This window comes from Ornithorhynchus anatinus, chromosome 15 (genome assembly GCF_004115215.2).
Source record: "Ornithorhynchus anatinus isolate Pmale09 chromosome 15, mOrnAna1.pri.v4, whole genome shotgun sequence".
In the NCBI taxonomy this organism is placed as follows: domain Eukaryota; kingdom Metazoa; phylum Chordata; class Mammalia; order Monotremata; family Ornithorhynchidae; genus Ornithorhynchus; species Ornithorhynchus anatinus.
The window spans coordinates 25,042,491-25,062,840 of NC_041742.1; the positions used below are offsets into that span (position 1 = coordinate 25,042,491).

The window sequence follows — 20,350 nt, forward strand, 5'->3', positions numbered from 1 at the left end:
ATCAAAGTCTAAAGGATCCTCCAGGGACACCTCCTTCTGTTGCTCCTTCAAACTGGGATTTCAAATCAGAGAGCCTACGTAAACTAATCGGCAAACTACGATAACAACTTGTCCATTAGTAGCTCTTTCCTTGATGGAAGAGGTACTTGAAATAAAATGTTTAAAGCTGATTTAAACAACCCACTGGGGCGTCAATACTTGAAACCATTGAAGGTCACTCTTTTGGCTAGTTACTCCATTCTCGCCCGTGAGACATTCATCATTTCCTCTGGATCACCGGCATCGATCGAGCACGGTGCTAGGGGAATAGATAAAAGCCGCAAAATAGGTGTGATTCCTGGTTGTGATGGTGGTGTGTTGAGCGCTACCTATGTGCCGAGCGCTGTACTAAGTGCCAAAGCAGATAGACTGGACACAGTCTCCGTCCCAACATGGGGCTCACGGACTAATAATAACTTTAGTAGCAGTTTAGTGCTTACTAAGTGCGGGAATGGATAGATGAGAAGATCCCACAGGTACTGAAGCTCCCGTTTTACAGACAAAGGAACTAAGGTCCAGAAAAGTTAAGTGACTTCTCGGGGTCACATGGTACGTGGCAGAGAACCCAGGTCTCCCGAGTCGAGGCCCATGCTCTTTCCACTTAGACCCACTGATTGAAACCTAAACCCTCAAGATTCTACGCTCACTGTGAGCAGGGAACGTGTCCACCAACTCTACTCTGGGGTACGCCTCCCAAGTGCTTAGTACAGTGCTCTGCATACAGTGGTTGCTCAATAAATACCAATGACTGTTTGATTTGGGACAACTATGCTATGCAGAAAGCAATGTAATTAGTTTTCACTCACGCCATTTCTTCGGGATCCATTTTCCTTTTCCATCCCTGAGCTGACTTGCCTAGGCTGAACGACCGAGACTTTGACGGGACGCTCAGCACAGTGCCCGGCACACAGTCAGCGCTCAATAAATACGACTGCCCGGTTTGATAGGACGTGTTGCCACAGCAACCGCTCGTTGTGGGCAGGGAACGTGTCTGTCGTATTGCTCTACTGTACCCTCCCAGCGCTTAGTACGGTGCTGTGCACCCAGTAAGCGCTCAATAAATACCACCGACGGATCGAACGGACAACCGGCTCACCTTCGGGCCCGGGGATTGTCCGTCTTCTCCCGGCTGAAGGGTCTCGAAGAAAGGCAGCACGTGGCGACTGTAAGTTCTCCACCAGAGCTGCAGGAAGGGGTTCTGGTGCTCCCCTCCCCGGGCCCGGTTGTCCTCGGCTATCGATCCCGTCTGGGGGTGGTACTTGTAGTGCCACGGCTTGGAGGCCCCCAGGAAGTGAACGACTCTGGCATCAGAACCAAATCTGGAAAGACAGACCCACCGCGCTGTCATCGCTAGTACAGTGCCTGGCACAAGGTAAGCGCTCGATAAATACGATTGAATGAAGAGGAGAAACGGCGTGTCCTAGTGGACGGGGCCCGTTGCCGCGAGTCAGAGGACCAGGGTCCTCATCCCGGCTCCGCCACCTGTCTGCCGTGGTGACCTTGGGCAAGTCACTTCCCTGAGCCTCAGTTCTGTTCTCCCTTCTACTTAGATTGGGAGCCCCACGTGGGACAGGGACTGTGTCCAACCAGACTGACTTCTATCTACCCCAGCGCTTAGAACCGTGTTTGACACACAGCGAGCGCTTAACAAATACCATAAAACCCAAAGAAAATTAGCGGAGATGGGCTGGTCATGGAGAGTGCAGGAACAGGATAGGTTTGTGAGAGATGGGAGAAACCCGCTGAAATTTACTCTCAAATCCCTTGGGTTGTGATCACTTCTATCGCATATTTTTTACAGCTGGCCATGGGCAGGGGACTTGTCAATCACCTCTGTTATACTGTACTCTCCCAAACACTTAGTACAGTGCTCTGCACAGAGTAAGCACTCAATAAATGCCGCTGATTGATTCATGTCTGCCTCCCCTTTAAATTCGTTGTGGGCAGGGAATCTATTCTACCGTATTCACCTAAACACTTAGTACAGTGCTCTGCACATAGTGAGCACTCAATAAATACCACTGAGTGACTGCCACTCAGCAGATTCCATCGCTTGCAGATTTAACTGCAATATCGTGCCCTCCTCTTCACCTGGAGGTATTTAATATCTAGGGCTTGTTTTTTCAAAAATGCCTCCTACAAAATCTCCCAAATTCCTGAAGCAATGGTCGTCACCTCGAGCATTTTGACTTTTGCCCTGAGAGACCTTCGTTCAATCAGTGAAGAGGATGAATCATAAAAGAGCTTTTTAATGCCCTTTGGCTCTAAAAATGGTGGGCGTAAATCTCTGGGCTAAGTCACGTCTAAATTTCCACCTGGCATTCTTTCTTAGTATAGTGCTCGGTGCACAGTAAACGCTTAATAAATATGATTATTACTATTTCAAAGCATGTCTGTGGCAATCTGTCCTCTGATTGTCCTTCTCAACCAGACTAGCGTATATCCGATGCCTCACGTGAAGCTACTGCAGTTGGAGAATCTGCTGAGGCAGAGAGTTTCTCCTCTGGATAAGAACCTGCTTCCCTTAGGCAGGAGTGAAGGGGGAAAGGAAGGAAGGTGGGGTGGATGGCATGAATTGTGGATTAGTGGGGTCCGAATGAATGAGGTTTGCTTTTTTAACCTTTCGACTAGGAGGTCAACTCATCCCCTACAGAGAGAGAATAAAGATTGGAGAAGGCTGTCGACGGAAGTAAAGATCAGACACCGGAAAAATAAAAACTTACTGTTTGAAAGCAGGAAGGTATGTATAGGTTGCACTGCTGCTCAAGTTATAAATAAACGGCAAATGTCTGCGAATGTCTGCAGTTGCCCAATTACTGAAGAAACTATTCAATAAACCTTGGTCAGCCCCTAGATGAAAGATAAATGTAAAAGTCTTAAACAAGAGTACAGAAAAAGCAAGGGATTGAACAAAGGTCTTTAAAAAGAGCCAAACCAAAATTAGATCCCTATTGTGGTTGGGAACTACGACAAAAAGTTCGCCACTTTTCATGACCTGGTTAGAAGCAGTGTGGCCCAGTGGATAGCATGTGGACCTGGGAGTCAGAAGGACCTGGGTTCTCATCCCAGCTCTGCCATTTCGCTGCTGTAAGACCTTGGGCAAGTCACTTCACTTCTCCATGTCTTAGTTCTCCCATCTGTCAAATGGGGATGAAGACTGTGAGCTCCAAGTGGGACAGGGACTGGGTCCAGCTTGGTTATCTTGTATAATAATAAATAATATCTACCCCAGCACTTAGTACAGCACAGAGTAAGCACTTAACAGATACCATTAAAAAATATAAAAAACTCGGGTCTACCCCAGTGCCTAAAACTGTATCTATCAGGTCTGTTACATTGTACTTCCCCAAGTGCTTAGTACAGTGCTCTGCACACAGCAAGTGCTCAATCAAAAGCACTGATTGCTTGGCACTGTACTAAGCACTGGACTAGATACAAGCTAATCAGTTTGGACATATTGCATGTCCCACATGGGGCACTCAGTCTTAATCCCTATTTTACAGATATAGGAACTGAGGCACAGAGAAGCAAAGCGATTGCCCAAGGTCACACAACAAACATGTGGTGGAGCTGGGAAAAGACTTCTCATTTCTTGAATTCTCTCTTCACAGCCTAACCCCTTCCTTGATAGTTCCCCTCCCACTCCTACCCAACTCTCGTGTGCACTAATGGACAATGGTCCATAAGAAAGAGGGTGTGCGTGAGTATACGTGATTTCTAATATTTCCAGCTCCCTCTTCTTCTCCATTTACCATCAAAACTTCCATGTTCCGCAGCATGCTGTAGCAGGAGGTTGTGGGTTTTCAGAGAAGGTCTGAAGACGAAAACTCCACTATTGAAACAGTCTGGCCATCCAGAATCTGGGGCTGCCGACAATTCCTCCCGGTCGAATAATTCGTCGATATTACAGAGCACCTAGGAAACAAACGCAGGCCCGAAATTTGAACGTGCGGCCTCTTGGTTCTGGGGTGTTCTAAACGGGGCTGATGTAAATGGGATTAGGCTGGATAACGGGATTTAGGGTAAGGTTCTTTTAAGGGATTCTAACTTCAGTATGTTCAGGCTGTATAAGCCCTTTCTAAATCACCCGGGACAAAATGAAGCCGATGGCTGTGAAACTCCATCCCACATTCTCAAGTGATTTCTTGGGGCAAAAAAGCAGGAAGGTTTCCGAGAGATACCCAAAGATATCATACAAACTTTCTCTACTCAATATGGCATATAAAATGATGAGACACGTGACTCTAAAGACTCGTCCCTTCATACGGGTTGGAACATTTACACTTGAGTGGCACACGACCGCTAAGAGAAGCAGCGTGGCTCAGTGGAAAGAGCACGGGTTTTGGAGTCAGAGGTCATGAGTTTGAATCCCAGCTCTGCCACTTGTCAGCTGTGTGACTGTGGGCAAGTCACTTAACTTCTCTGTACCTCAGTTACCTCATCTGTAAAATGGGGATTAAGACTGTGAGCCCCACGTGGGACATCCTGATTCCCCTGTGTCTACCCCAGCGCTTAGAACAGTGCTCAGCACATAGTAAGCGCTTAACAAATACCAACATTATTATTATTCTTACAATGAGTGTTGTCTAAATTAAACTCTCTGTTGAAAGATGAGGGGAGTCAAAAATCTTTTTTCCGTCTCTCCTGTGCCCGATTCTTCTTTAAAACTAGGCAATTTTCCAACAGGCTGACGGCCCCTTTAGAATCATTCGGGAGCAGTTTCCTCAACTCAGAATCTACTTCTCAGAAAATGGCCTCTTACGGAGACACGATAATGACCTTCTCAGCTTGTTATCCTCCCAACAAATCGATTCTTTCACCTCTCTTCCCCTCACTCTTTCCTTTCCCTCTTTCCTCCACACATGCCACCTGATCTCAGCATCACAGAAAGGCCCCACAGCCGGTCAGAACCTCGTGCAGCTCCCAGACCATCCCCGATCTCTCTGCTGACCATCCAACTCTCCTGGACTAGCACCCCGCCCACGATCACTAGAACCACCCCTCGAAACGACCCTTTGGCCGTCCAGGTAGCCCCCCTGTGTTCCCCGCCCCCCAACATGATATGACGGAAACACCTCAGTAACAAGCGGGACAGTGCATGTGCCTAAGTAGGGAGGTTGCTAAACCAAAGCCTCGGCTACTTTTCAACAGCTGGGACTTCCCAGCGCAACCAAGTGGAAAATCGACTAGTAACCGAGTAGCTTGTAGACAGCCCCAAAATTCAGGCTGCCAGAATGGATTTGGGAGGAACCCAATTACTTAACCGCTGCTCAGTCTCCATGGAGCAAATCGTATTGGCTAGGGAGTGTCTTAATCTTCTGATGTCGTCCCAGAAAAGGTCATCGGGGCCTCTGGTGACCTATTAGAAAATATCCGGAATGCAGGTTGGCGCTGTTTCTAATGGTACTCACCAATGTGTCCGCGTCCATGAACACGCATTTGTTATACTGAGTGAGAGTCCAGCAGTGGAGTTTGGTCAGTGCCGCACCAAGCTCCGGCCTCCTCAGCAGAGCCAGGGATACGGGGTCGGCACTGTCCATCAGATTCACTTCAATGACTTCATCGAACACTTGAGAGAGGGCCCTCCTGAGGAAAAAGACGAGGGGAAAATGTCTGAAACCAACGAGCAATGTGAGAAGCAGCGAGGCCTAGGGCCTGGATAGAGCCCGGGCCTGGGAGTCAGAAGCACCTTTGTTGTGGGCAGGGAATGCGTCCGTTTATTATTATATTAGACTCTCCCAAGCGTTTAGTACAGTGCTTTGCACATTGTGAACGCTCAATAAATACGACTGAATGACCTGGGTACTAATCCCGGCTCTGCCGCTCAAATCTGTGTGGTCTTGGGCGAGTCGCTTCACTTTCCTGGGCCTCTGTTACCTCCTACGTCAAATGGGGATTAAGACTGTGAACTCCATGTGGGACACAGACTGGGTCCTGCTTGATTAGCTTTTGTCTACCCCAACGCTTAATAAAGTGCTTGACACATAGTAAGTGATTAACAAATACCATTTTAAATGATCCCCCTCCAAAAAATAAAAAACCAAGCCAAACAGCCAGGACTCAAAGCGTATAGCATAGTATAACAGAGTGCTCTACATGTTGTAAATGCTTAATAGATATTACAGCTACTTCATATTTTCTCCTTAAGCACTTTTTTATTCATTCCACCCCCACAGCATTTCTACATATTAATTATTATTCACAGATTAATGTCATGTCTCTTTCTCCCGCTGGCCTGAAAGCTCCTTGTGCAAAGAGATCATGTCTACCTCCTCTATTGTATTCTTCCTCGCCCTCAGTACAGTGCTCTGCACACTGTGAGCGCTCGGCTCAATAAATGTCACCGATTTCTTTTTTTTTTCTTCAGAGATCTGATGGGCTTGGCTCATAGCTAAAGCCTTGGGGATGCTTTGGAAACAAGATAAGTTTAACACATGACTCTTCCCTAGACTCTGAAGACAAGAGTCATGAACCTTACTGGATCACTGGTAAATCTGGGAAGGATTATTCTAGAAGTATGGATATTCTAAGGAAAATACACAGTCACCAACATGTGAAACTTAAATAATAATGAAAAATAAATGAGGTACCTGTTTATTACGCACCAGGCACTGTACCCAGCGCTGGGGCAGATACAAGATAACAGGGTCCCACATGGGGCTCACAGTCTTACATAGGAGGGAGAACCAGGATTGGATCCCCATTCTGTAGGAAACTGAGGTACAGAAAGGTTAGGAGCCTCATCCAAGGTCACACAGCAGGTAAGTGGTGGAGCTGGAATTAGAACTCAGGACCTCTGACTTCCAGCCCCGAGCTTTATCCTCTAGGCTATGCCGCTTTTTCGTAAATCTACGACTCCTTTAGAAGAATCCAGAAAGAGCCCCAGGTAGATTTTTGGAAAGCCTACGGGAGGGGTCGGGGACAGAGGTGATGCATCACTATGAGGTGACCTGGAAAAAAACAAGATTTAAATCACAAAGATTTAGACTTTGCAATGGCTTCTGGGGGCAGGAGCCAAGGAGGAGTTAAGAGTTCACACCATGCTCCGGTATTTTTCATCCATACGGCTGCAGTTTATAAGACTTCACACTACGGCTGCGTTTCGCTCTCCCTGGAGCTACTGCTTCATCTCTCCCTGGGCAACCATTTTAGACAATTGTAATAATGTGGTTTGCAGGGCACAGGGTTAGCGGTTGTTAGAGCAGCCTCTACTCACTAATAAAGCTCTGCTCAACTGGCTTTTACTGAGCATTTACTGGATGCTTAGAGATCAGACAGTAGTAAAAAAAAATAAAAATGAACTCAGAACATAACGTGAGACTAGGAGAAGTACATTAAAGAATAGACATAAGCCAAATATCGTCAACCGCACTCTCCCGAGCGCTTAGTCCGGTAGCTTGCACGGAGTAAGCGCTCAATAAATACCACTGAGCCATTGAATTATGCATCTCTAACACTGTACAGACTTTACCAGTTCCACTCGGCTTCATAACTGAAAGCATAAACCATTCTATAAATGGCAGTCGGGATCATTATTATGCCGGTGGTAATGCTTCTGTATAATTAGAACACGGTGAGGAATTCAATACCACCTGCCAGTGAAAAACAAATGCTTAGTGGTAGAGAATTGATTTTTCTGAGCCTTACCTCAGTAGGCCAGACACTTGAGGTGTAATTAGGATCACCAGTTTTCTCGTTGCCCTGTGATTTCTCAAGGATTGTCCAAGCACCAGAGCTCCGTGGCAGTAAACATCATTGGTACTAAGGGTCACAAACGCCTGGTCTGTCACTAGGAAGATGAAGGAAAATATCACTTTTCACTCTTTTGAGCACATTCGCCATGAATCTTATTCAGATTGAGGCAAATCATAATACAAGACAGCCACTTTTTTAAATGATATGTTTTAAGTGCTTAGTATGTGCCAGGCACTGTATTAAGTGCTGGTGGGTGAGGGGGGAATACAAACAAATTGGGTTAGACACAATCCCTGACGTGGGGCTCACAGTCTCAATCCCCATTTTTCAGATGAGGGAACTGAGGCACTGAGGAGTCAAGTGACTTGCCCGAGGTCACACAGCAGACAAGTAGTGGAGCTGGGATTAGAATCCATGATCTCTGACTCCCAGGCCTGGGCTCTATCCACTATGCCAGGCTACACACAGCCCCTGTCCCATATGGGGCTCATAGTCTTAATCCCATTTTACAGATGAGGGAACTGAAGTCCAGAGAAGTTTAGTGACTAGGCCAAGGTCATAGAGCAAAGTGGCAGAGCTGGGATTAGAAGCCAGGTCCTCTGACTCCCAAACCCATACTCTTTCCACTAGGCCATGCTGCTTCTCATGAATTCCTGAATATCGGAACAGAGTAGAAGGAAGAAGCAAGACAAGCAAATTGAGACAATATGCCCCCTCTAGACTGCAAGCTCGCTATAGGCAGAGAATATGTCTGCTCATTCTGTAGCATCATACTCTCCCAAGTGCTTAATACAGTGCTCTGCACATAGTACTCAATAAATACCACTGATTAATACCATCAATTACAGATTGGTAAATAAGTAATCTGTAATGCATTTTTCTTTACCTCTGTCTCCCCTCTAGACTGTAAACTCCTTGGAGACGTGAAATATGTCTACCACCTCTGTTGTACTCTCCCAAGCGCTTAATACATTACTCTGCACCCGGGAGGCGCTCAATAAATACCACTGATTAACAGAGACTGGGGGTAGTCTCAGATTTTTGCAGTCAAACATATTTTTTTTACTGCTGGAGCTGCAATTCCCCTGATACTCGCATTAGGGTAAGCAGGACAGGCAGGCAGAGCCGATTAAAAGAAATATACACCAACTCAGACTTTGAGTTCCATCACTCTCCCTCGGGGTGTAAGCAAGGAAGACTGTCTGCGTAAAGAAGGCCACAGCCAGTCAGACACACACCAGTCCTATTAACTTGTGCACTGACGCTCCATCACAAAAGTCTCTCTCCCAGAAGCTAAAAAGGCTACTTGTTACTTAGCCGATTGAACGACAGCACCGCTATGGGAAAATCTGAGGGACTGAGAAATTATCTCGTTTGCTCAAATTCCCTGCAACGGCTTGAATGCAGGAATTCTTAGCAAACGGCTCTTCCCTCGGAACACTCAATCCGTCCAATTCACACAATCTTCTCTTCAAAAGGATACGACCTTTTTGCTGAGGTTTTAAAGAGACAAGTTACCTACAGTAACCACACAGAGAGCAAGGAATCCAAGAAATATGACATATGAAAGGGAAGAAAAGTATTTAGGGAAGCAATGTAGCCTCGCGGAAAAAGCCCGGGAGTCAGAGGACGTGGGTCCTAATCCCGGGTCCTCAACGTGTCTTCTGTGTGACCTTGGCCAAGTCACTTCACTGGGCCTCACAGTCACTTCATCCTTAAAATGGGGATTAAGACTGTGTGCTCCATGGGGGACTGGGACTGCGTCTGACCAGATTACTTTGCATCTACTCCGGCGCTTAGAACAGTGCTTGGCACAACGTAAGTGCTTAACGAATGCCACAACTATCATTCTTCGTATTTACGATCTACTTCTTGCCAGGCAAGCTCCTTCTCTAAGTTTCCCAAAGCAATGACTATTTTAAGTAGCTGCCACTATCAGCCTGAGATGAGACTACTAAACAAGCCAAGATTCAAAGGTCACCGTAGCAGCTTTCTCATCTGCTAGCTGGAAATCCGTTGCCACAGATAAGCAAGCGTGACACACTGCAGTTGGGAAAGGAGCCACACTTTTTGAGCAGAAGCTATTTTAACTTATTTTAGCCATATTACATATTTGATCCATTAAGATTTATTACCTTTATTTATATTCATGTGGGTCTCCCCCTCTAGACAGTAAGTTCATTATAGGCAGGAAACATGCCTGCTAATTCTGTTGCACTGTACTCTCCCAAGTGCTCAGTACAGTGCTCTGCTCATAGTAAGTGCCAATAAATATCATCCATTGATTGATCAACAGGATTACTATTACTATGACTGAGATGTATTAAGTGCTCATTATTGAGACAAAAACGTGGCTTCCAAATCTGTAATACTGGACTCTCCCAAGTGCTTAGTACAGTACTCTGCACACAGTAGGTGCTCAATGCCATGGATTGATATAATTACTATCAGCATAATTACGACATATTATTCGCTGACTACCAAGACAATAACATGCCTTCCAAATCTGTAATATTGGACTCTCTCAAATGCTTAATTCAGTGCTCTGCCAAAAGTAAGCCCTCAATAAATACCACTGATTGAAGAAAATCAATTAAGATCGGGTCACTTTACCACTAAAAGCTTACGCTCTAGAATACGGAGGATATACATAGAACGACTGTGAATATCATCTTCAACTCTTTGCTCTCCAATGGCTTCTTCTCCGCTGCTTTCGAACACGCTCATATCTCTCCTAACCTAAAAAAACTAAAAAACCTCCCTTGACCCCACGGTTCCCTTCGGTTATCACTCCATCCCCCACCTGCCATTCCTCTCCAAACTGCTGGAGGAAGTTGTCTAAGCCCGCTGTCTCCACTTCCTCTCCTCGACCCCTAAATAGACAAATTCCCAGCCCACGGTGAGCTCCAAGTTGGGGGTGGGGGGATAAGACATTTATATAAATCAATTCCAGATGTAATAAATGACAGATATAATAAATTACAGATATAAGCACTTCTGGACAGGATATGGAGGCAGGAAATAGCCTTCAGGACTTGTGGGACCGTTGCTGTGGAAGTTTTAGTGGCCTTTTAGGGTATTTGTTAAGCGCTTAGTATGTGCCAGGCACTGTACTAAGCACTGGGGTAGAGCCAAGCTCATGAGGTTGGACACAGTCCCTGTCCCACGTGGGGCTCCTCAATCAGTCAATCGGTAGTATTTACTGATCCTGTACTGTTTGCCACAGATAGACCAGCAGGGCATACTGCAATTACCAAAGGAGTCGCACTTTTTGAGCCCAAACTGAGCTTTAAGTGGTTGAGAGAGAACAATTCAACAATAAACAGACATCTTCCCTGCCCACGACAAGCTTCCAGACTGTATACACTGCCTTGCACTCCTGCCTGCCTTTGAGTCCCAGAGGAAACAATGCTGGCTAGGAAGAGAGCAACCTCGTCTCCCACTCCCTTCTGTGTTGCCCTGACTTGCTCTTTTTGCTCTTCCCCCCTCCCAGCCCCACAGCACTTATGTCCAGATCTGTCATTTTATTTACTTGTATTGACGCCTGTCTCACGTCCCGGGCAGGGGCTCAGGCTCTTTCCTCTTCATCCAAATTGCTACCATGATAATACACTCATCCCATCCTGCCTGGATTACTGCATCAGCCTCCCTGCTGGCGTCGCAGCCTCCTATTTCTGCCCACTCCAGTGCATACTTTGCTCTGCTGCCCGGATCATTTTTCTACAAAAACATTCAGGACAGGTCACCCCGCTCCTCAAAAATCTCCAGTGGTTGCTCATCCACCTCCGCATCAAACAAAAACACCTCACTGTTGGTGAGTGCTACACCACCTTGCCCCCTCCTAACTCGCCTCCCTTTTCTCCTTCAGCCCAGCCTGCACGCTTCACTCCTCTAGCGCTAACTTCTCACCGTGCCTCCATCTCGCCTGTCTCGCCGCTCATCCCTAGCCCACGTCCCGCCTCTGGCCTGCAACGCCCTCCCCGCTCAAATCCGACAGACAGTTCCTCTCCCCACCCTTCAAAGCCTTATTGAAGGCCCATCTCCTCCAAGAGGCCTTCCCAGCTCCACTTTTTTTTCATCTCCCACTCCCTTCTGCGTTGCCCTGACTTGTTCCCTTTGCTCTTCCCCCACCCAGCCCCACAGCACTTATGTACATACCTGATATTTTATTTGCATTGATGTCTGTCTAATAATAATAATAATAATGTTGGTATTTGTTAAGCGCTTTACTCTGTGCCAAGAACTGTTCTAAGCACCAGGCAATGAGGTTATCCCACTTGGGGCTCACAGTCAATCCCCATTTTACAGATGAGGTCACTGAGGCACAGAGAAGTTAAGTGACTTGCCCAAAGTCACACAGCAGACAAGTGGTGGAGCCGGGATTAAAACTCATTACCTCTGACTCCCAAGGCCATGCTCTTTCCTCTAAACCATGCACTTAGTACAGTACTCTGTACAAAGGAAGCACTCAATAAATACCACTGATTGACTGCTTGATTGATCTTCAATCCAGAGACCAGGCAAACCCTCCCCTGATCAGAAGCCATCTTGGCTGCAACTGGATAGAAAGCACCAGTGCCTTTAAGCACACCCATCTTGGATTATTGGGGATAACAGAGCACAAGAGAACATTTTCAAAGGTAAACGGGGCAACCGAGTGAAGTTAACATTTATACCGGTGAATTGGACATAGTCCTCGCTCTTTACACACCTCCAAGGTGCTGTGAACAAGAGTCCGACATTTAGAGCAAAAGATCACTTTAGATTTTTCCCTATGATCCCCCATCGCTTTTAAATACCACCATTATTATTAAAGAGAAGGCTTGTGATCTATTGAAGACAGCCCGGGCCTGGGAGTCAGAAGCCCCAGGTTCTTATCCCCGATTTGCCACTTGCCTGCTGTGTAACCTTGGATAAATCACTTGACTCCTCTAGGTCTCTGTTTCTTCTTTGTAAAATGGGGGTTAAATACCTGTAATCATTCAGAGTGAGCCATGTGCGAGTGAGTCGGGGACTGTCTGATCTCAATCAGAGCGGCATGGCCTAGTGGCTAGGAGCGGGCCCTATGAGTCAGAAGGTCCTGGGTTCTAATTCCCGCTCCACCACCAGTCAGCTGTGGGATCTCAGGCAAGCCACTTCACCTCTCTGAGCCTCACTTACCTCATCTGTAAAATGGGGATTGAGACTGAGTCCCACAGGGGACGGGGACTGTGTCCAATCTGATTTGCTTGCATTCACCCCAGCGCTTAGAACAGAGCCTGGCACATAGTAAGCGCTTAACAAATTCCATAATAATAATAATATTATTACCAAGCCCTTGGGATAGTACAGTAAGTTAAGCTATAACAATTTATATTATTATAAATAGGCATCATCCCTATCTGCAAGGAGTTTACAGTCTAGAGCAGGCAGACATTAAAATAAATGACAGCTAGAGGAAATGTCAAAATAGAAGAATGTGTTCATAAATGCTGTGGGGTTGGGGCAAATATTAAAACGCTCAAGGGGCACAGACTTAAGTGCTTAGGTGAGGCAGAAAGGAGGGCTTCATCATAGATGAGGCCTTACTCAGGGAAGGTCTTTTGGAAGAGAAACCGTATTAAGTAAGATGTTTGAAGGTAGGGAACACATCTACCAACTCTACCGTACTGTAATCCAGCCCCTAAACTCATTGTGGGCAGGGAATGTGTCTATCAACTGGTATATTGTGCTCTCCCAAGGGCTTAGTAATAACAATAATTGTGGCATTGAAGCACTTACCATGTGCCAGCCACTGAACTAAGCCCTGGGGTAGATGCAAGGTAATGGGGTTGGACATTGTCCCTTTCCCACAAAGGGCTCACAGTCTTCATTCCCATTTTACAGATGAGGGAACTGAGGCCCAGAGAAGTAAAGTGACTTGCCCAAAGTCACCTGACAGACAAGGTAATGGGATTGGACACTGTCCCTTTCCCACAAAGGGCTCACAGTCTTCATTCCCATTTTACAGATGAGGCAACTGAGGCCCAGAGAAGTAAAGTGACTTGCCCAAAGTCACCTGACAGACAAGCGGTGGAGCTGGGAATAAAATCCAGGTACTCCTTCCAGGCTTGTGCTCTATCCACTAGGCCATGCTGCTCCACATGCAGGTAACGCACAATACATACTATTTTAGAGCTGATTAGACTCTAAGCCCGTCATTGGGCAGGGATTGCCTCTATCTGTTGCCGAATTGTACATTTCAAGCGCTTATTACAGTGCTCTGCACATTGTAAGCACTCAATAAAAACTACTGAATGAATCAATCAATACCACCGACTACTCTTCCAAGAGCTGTTCCCACAATAAACACTCAATAAATACAACTGACTGATTTGCAGGTGGGGAAAACAGTGTTCTGTCGGATATTAAAGGAAAGGGAGTTCCAGGACAGAGGATGGCAGAGACAGACGAGATCCAAGGTACCATGAGTAGATCGGATTGGATTTTCTCTGCCGCACCACTTAGCACACGGTAATCACTTAATACCACCATTACTATTCTTCTTCTTAAATACTGTATCCCAAGCCAGACTCAGTAACTTACCACGGCCTTAATTTAACACGCCCAAAACAGAACTCATCTTCTCACCCGAACCCCGTCCTCCCCATGACTTTCCCATCACCGTCAACAGCACCACCATCCTCCAACTCACGAGCCCATAACCTTGGCATTATCCTCGACTCCCCTCTCATTCGAGCCACATATTCGGTCAATCATCAAATCCTGTCGGCTCCACCTTCACAACCTCGCCAAAATCTGCCCTTTCCTCTCCATCCAACCTGCTGCCACATTGATCCAAGCACTTCTCCTATCCCGCCTTGAATACTACGTCGGCCTCCTCGCTGACCTCCCTGCCTCCTGTCTCTGCTCACTCCAGTCCAGAACTGTATTAAAGCATGCATGAAGTGGTTCTTAGGGACCAGGACTGATAAATCCCTTCAAGAATTCAACCCATCTATTAATAATAATAATGACAATAATAATCGCTATTATTGTGGCAGTCAAGCACACATTTCTTGTCGAACATTTTTTTTTGGCACTGGGATAGATACAAAATCATCAAATACCACACAGTCCCTTTCCCACATGCGGCTTATGTCTAAAGGGGAGGGAGAACAGGTTTTGAATCCCTATCTTATAGTTAACGGAAACCGAGGTCAAAAGACGATAAATAACTTGCCAAAGGTTATAGAGGAGGCCAAGAGAAGCGGCTTGGCCTTGTGGATAGAGCCCGGGCCTGGGAGGCAGGAGGACCCGGGTTCTAATCCCCGGCTCCACCACCGGTCGGCTGTGTGATCCAGGGCAAGTCACTTCACCTCTCTGTGCTTCGGTTACCTCATCTGTAAAATGGGGATGAAGTCTGTGAGGTCCAGGTGGGACTGGGTCCAACCCAATTTGTTTGCAGCCACTCCAGTGCTTAGAACATAGTAAGAACTTAAATACCATAAAACAAGCAAACAAACAAACAAACGAGTGGCAGAACCCGGGCTACTACTCAGATCACTCTCCCAGCCCCGGTGGTCTTTCCCCTCATCCATGCTGCTTCCCAATTCTCAATTGCTTTCCAACTACGTACATCCGGAATGCTAGAGAACAGCATTAACTTTGTGGAATATGACTGATAATGGCCACTTAGCAATGAAACCGCTCCAGAAATCAATGTTTCTCTCCACAGATCCGTGGGGGAAGCAGGTTTTCCAAAGTCAGATGCTCATGACCCCTCCGGTGTGGGTGTCAGAGTCTTAAAATTCAAACAGGAATCGGGAGGGTTAGAAGATCTGGGTTCTACTCCTGACTCCACCAATTGCCCGCAGAGACCGTGGGCACATCACTTCACCGTGCCTCAGTTTCCACCTCTGACCTGGGTTCTCATCCCGGCTCCGCCGCTTGCCCGCTGAATGACTTTCGGCAAGTCGCTTCGGTGACCTCATCTGCGGGACGGGGACTGGGTCCAACTCGATTAGCTTGCTTCTCTCCCAGTGCTCAGTACAGTGTCATAGTGAGCACTTAAATACCATTTTTAAAAAATGGGGATTCAATACCTGTTCTCCCTCCTACGTGGGAGCGTGTCTGCCAACTCTATCCTACCGCGCATTCCCAAATGTTTCGTACAGTGCTCTGCACAGGGTAAGCCCTCAATACAGTCGATTGATAGATTAAACTGTGAGCCCCATGGGGGACAGGGATTCGATTAAGTCGCATCTAGGATTCAGGACAGTGCTTGACACCTAGTAGATCGATCGTATTTATCGAGTGCTTACCCTTCGTGCGGGGCACTGTACTAAGCACTTGGAGAGTACAGTATAAGAGTCGGTAAACAGGTCCCATGCCCATGACAACCTTACAGTCCAAGTGCTTAAAATACATGAAAAATAATAAGAAATAACAGCAATAGTGCATTTCTGGGATCCTAGTGTCACCTTTAGTCTGTAGAGCTGCAGGGAAGAAGGAAGGAGAGAACCTCCTCGTGGCAGCTGGGTGGCATTAACGCCCAGTATTCAGCAGGATCAGCTGGGGGCTGGGCTCAGCCTGCCCACGGGGCAAGGAGCACGAAGAGAAGGGGGGGAGCGAAAGAAAATGGGGGCAAAGAGAGGGAAGGGGGGAAAGAGAGGGGGAAAGAGGGAGAAACAGGGGAGAGGGAAAAGAGGGAGAAAGAGAGGAAAAGGGAGAAAGAAGGGGAAGGAGGGGAGGGGGGAAGGAGGAGAGAGGGGGAAAGGGAAAATAGGGAGAAAGAGGGGAAGGGGGAAAGGGGGGAAGAGAGGAAGAGGGAGGAAGGGGGAAAGGGAAAAGAGGGAGAAAGATGGGGAAAGAGAGGAAGAGGGGGAAAGAGGGAGGAAGAGGGAAAAGAGGGAGAAAGACGGGAAAGAAGGGGAAGGAGGGGAAGGAGGGAAAGCGGGGAAAGGAAAGAGAGGGAGAAAGAGTGGAAGGGGAAAAGGGGGGAAGAGAAGAAGAGGGGGAAAGAGGGAAGAAGGGGGAAAGGGAAAAGAGGCAGAAAGATGGGGAAAGGGAGGAAGAGGGGAAAGAGGGAGAAAGAAGGGAAGAGAGGAAAAAGGGGGGCAAAATGTGGGTTGTGGGGGTGAGGGCGGGTGGTGGGCGGGTGGTGGGCGCGGGTGTGAGGAGCGCTGTGCTGAGCCGGTCCTGGGGGGCTCCCGGACGGCGACCCCCCCGGCCTCCCCCTCCCCCCGGAGCCTCCCCGGGCGGGCAGACGGGCGGCCCCAGCCCAGCGCTTAGCGGAGTCCTGGCGGGGAGGTCGGGTCGGGTCGGGTCGGGTCGGGTCGGGGGGTGACTGACCGGGCATGGCGGTGGGTCCGGAGGGTCCGGCGGGTCGGGGGTCGGTGCGGGGCTGCGGGCCGGGCCGGGCCGGGCCAGGACGGGAAGGTGGGCGGCCGGGGCGGGCCGCCCTCCCTCCTGCCCCGCCCCCAGCCCCGCCCAGCTCCGCCAGCACCACCATCAACGCCCTGCCCATAGCGAGACCCCCACCCACGACCCCGACCCCCCGGCAGCTTCCCCCCACCCAGCCCCCCTCCTCTCCCATCTCCGCCTCACCCCCATATCTCCATCTCCCCATCTCCCTCCCTCCAATCCCCCCCGCCTCCCCCCCATCCCTCTCCATCTCCCCTATCTCCCCCTCCCATCTCCTCCTCACTCCCATCTCCCTCCATCTCCATCTCCCCCACCTCCCACTCTCCCCTCTCCATCTCCCTCCCATCTCCCACCACCTCCATCTCACCCCATATCCATCTCCCCCCATCCCATCTCCCCCTCTCCCATACCCTCATCTCCCTCCCTCCAATCCCCCCCGCCTCTCTCCCTCCCCCCAGCTCCTTCTCCCTCCTCTCCCATCCCCCCACCCCCATCTCCCTCCCTCCAATCCCCCCTTCCTTCCACCCCCATCTTCCCCCATCTCCATCCCCCCCTTTCCCTCACCTCCATCCGTCCGTCCATCTCCCCCACCCCATCTCCCCCCCATCTCGCCCCATCTCCCTCCTCTCCCATCCCCCCCACTCCCATCTGCCCATCTCCCCCACTCCATCTCCATCTCCCCCTCTCCTCCACCATCTTCCCCCATCCCCTTGGCAGTGCCCACGTGCAGCCGGTGCAGAGCCCTTAGTTCAGTACTTGGCACATAGCGCTTAAATACCATAATCTAAATACCGTAATGATGATTATGACTGTTAATCATCCAACACCTCCTCAATCAATCCCTGCTATTCCCTCAGCACTTCCCGGGGGCAGGGCACCGTCTTCCTGGCTGCAGGGCACGGTACTAAGCGCTGGGGAGAGGTCTCTCCAACCGAGTTGGTAGACCCCGTCCATGGCCACAAGCTGGGAAGTTGGGGGCACCCCCTTCACCTCCCCCACCGGCAGTCGACGCTATTTACTGAGCGTTTACTGCATCCAGGGCACGGTGCTGAGCACTCAGGAGAGTCGGAGCGCTTAGAACAGTGCTCTGCACACAGTGAGCGCTCAGTCAATACGACTGAATGAATGAGAAAACTGAGGAGACACCAATTCCCTGCCTAGGCCTGACTCAGGCCTGGCCTGTGACTTTTACCCCTTGCCATCCACCCCAAAAGTCAATATTTGTTTCCCCGAGGGAAACATTTGCTTTAAGAGGCGGGTTTCCTGACCCCACTGCCCTGCCCAGAATCCCACCTGCTGATTGCAAAACCTTCCGGCTCAGCTGCAGGTGGTCCTGCCCTCAGTTTCCCCACGGAGACCGGGGAGGGGGGCAAAGGGGGAGAAGACGTTGGAGTTCAGCCTCGGCCCAATTTTAAGCTGCGTCAATCGGCGGATCTACAGCATTTCTTGAGCACGTTGAGCACTGTACTAAGCGACTGGGAGAGTGCAATACCACAGAGCTGGCAGAAAACGCCGTGGGCACTTCACACGCCGTACCAGTAGTTGTGTTGGAAAAGGGGTCATCCGAACGGTATCGATGCCAACCTGGTTATTGATTTCTATTGATGTCTGTCTCCCCCTCTAGATTATCAGCTTGTTGTGGGCAGGGAACCTGTCTGTTCAACTGCACGCTCCCAAGCCTTAGTACAGTGTTGGGCACCCGATAAGAGCTCAATAAATAGCATTGATTGCTTGCTCCGGGTGGGTTGGGTGTGGGCACGGAACGTGTCCGTTACATAGTCCTCTCCCAAGCGCTTATACAGTGCTCTGCACACAGTAAGCACTCAATAAATAGGTCTGACTCACTAGCAGAGAGGAGAACAAGATCCCACAGGAATGCAACTGCTTTTCTTACTGCGGTCGGTGTCTGCTGAATCTAATCTGTTTTCCTCCCTGTCTGAGCTCCTATTTAAATTTTGAGTTCCAGCAGGTCCCTTACCTGAATCTATACCCCCTTCCAAGTGTTTACTCTAACCTTCCCACGTTGTAAACTTAATGAATGCCTTTTTGGAGAAGCAGCGTGGTTTAGTGGAAAGAGCCTGGGCTTGGGAGTCAGAGGTCGTGGGTTCTAATTCCTGCTCCACCACTTGTCTGCTGTGTGACCTTGGGTAACCCACTTAACTTCTCTGTGCCTCAGTTACCTCATCTGTAAAAATGGGATTAAAAAATGTAAGCCCCACGTGGGACCACCTGATTACCCTGTGTCTACCCCAGCGCTCAGCGCTTAACAAATACCATAATTATTATTGTTATTTTACTACTACTACCAGGGTTACTTGTACAGTGCTGTTGTGCTGTAGTTTGTATAGTCAATTTAATCATTTACTGAGGGTTCATTGTGTGGAGGATGGGGAGCTAAGCGCTTGGGAGAGTAAAAAAATAGTGAGAAGAGCAGATCCCTGCCCACTGAGAGATAATGATCTTGCAGAGAAGCTTTTACAGGCTATTTGCTGAATATAGGAGCATCTCAGTGTTTCAGGGACCGACAGCCACCTGCAGTTTACTCAGTCGCCTAGAGGGAACAGCCCAGGCCTGGGAGTCAGAGGACTTGGATTCTAATCCCGGCTCTGCCACTTGTCTGCCGGGAGGCCCCGGAAAAGTCACTTCACCTCTCCGGCCCTCAGTTCCCTCAATTGCAAACCGGGGTTTCAATAACTGTTCTCCCTCCTACTTAGACGGTGAGCCCCCTGTCAGGCCTGATGTTCTTATATCTAACCCAGCCCTTAGCACAGGGCTTGACATACAGTAAACACTTAAATAGCACAGTTATCATTTTTTCACCCCCTTTACTCTAATAATACCATAATACAGAAAATCTACAGTAGCCTTGACTCTTTATCATCAATTTCCGACAACACAACGCACCCCTCTGTTCGACACAATGCGACGACTACGAATTATGATGATCGTCAGATTGGACGCAGTCCCCGTCCCACCCGGGGCCCACAACCTAAGCGGGAGAGGTATTTAATTCCCACTCTACAGATGAGGTCACAGACACAGAAAAATAAAGTGACTCACCCAAGGCCACACAGCAGGCAAGTGGCGGAGATGATGGGATTAGAAGGCAGATCTCCAAATTCCCGTCCCGGGCTCTCTCCAAAAGGCCACGGTGGTCCGTCTTTGAATCGTTAATATCAGCTACACGGAGGTGCGTATGCCCTCACACACGCCTGCACACGTAGGTCTGATG

General features: G+C 48.6%; 1 protein-coding gene across 2 annotated transcripts in view; it reads right to left on the reverse strand.

Annotated features, from left to right (window-relative positions):
- The window catches only part of GYG2 (glycogenin 2), a 28,906-nt gene extending 11,809 nt beyond the window's left edge, over positions 1–17,097 (reverse strand). Inside the window, exons 1-6 of one of the 2 annotated variants that reach the window (XM_029079721.1) lie at positions 17,047–17,097; positions 7,687–7,828; positions 5,451–5,625; positions 3,792–3,954; positions 2,763–2,889; positions 1,136–1,358 (exon numbers count right to left, since the gene is read on the reverse strand). In XM_029079721.1, coding sequence (XP_028935554.1) covers positions 1,136–1,358; positions 2,763–2,889; positions 3,792–3,954; positions 5,451–5,625; positions 7,687–7,828; positions 17,047–17,053 — 837 coding nt within the window. In that variant the 5' untranslated portion in view covers positions 17,054–17,097. The remainder of the gene's footprint in view (positions 1–1,135; positions 1,359–2,762; positions 2,890–3,791; positions 3,955–5,450; positions 5,626–7,686; positions 7,829–17,046) is intronic. The other variant, XM_029079722.1, reaches the window with a different exon arrangement.
- Between the last annotated feature and the right edge of the window lie 3,253 nt (positions 17,098–20,350).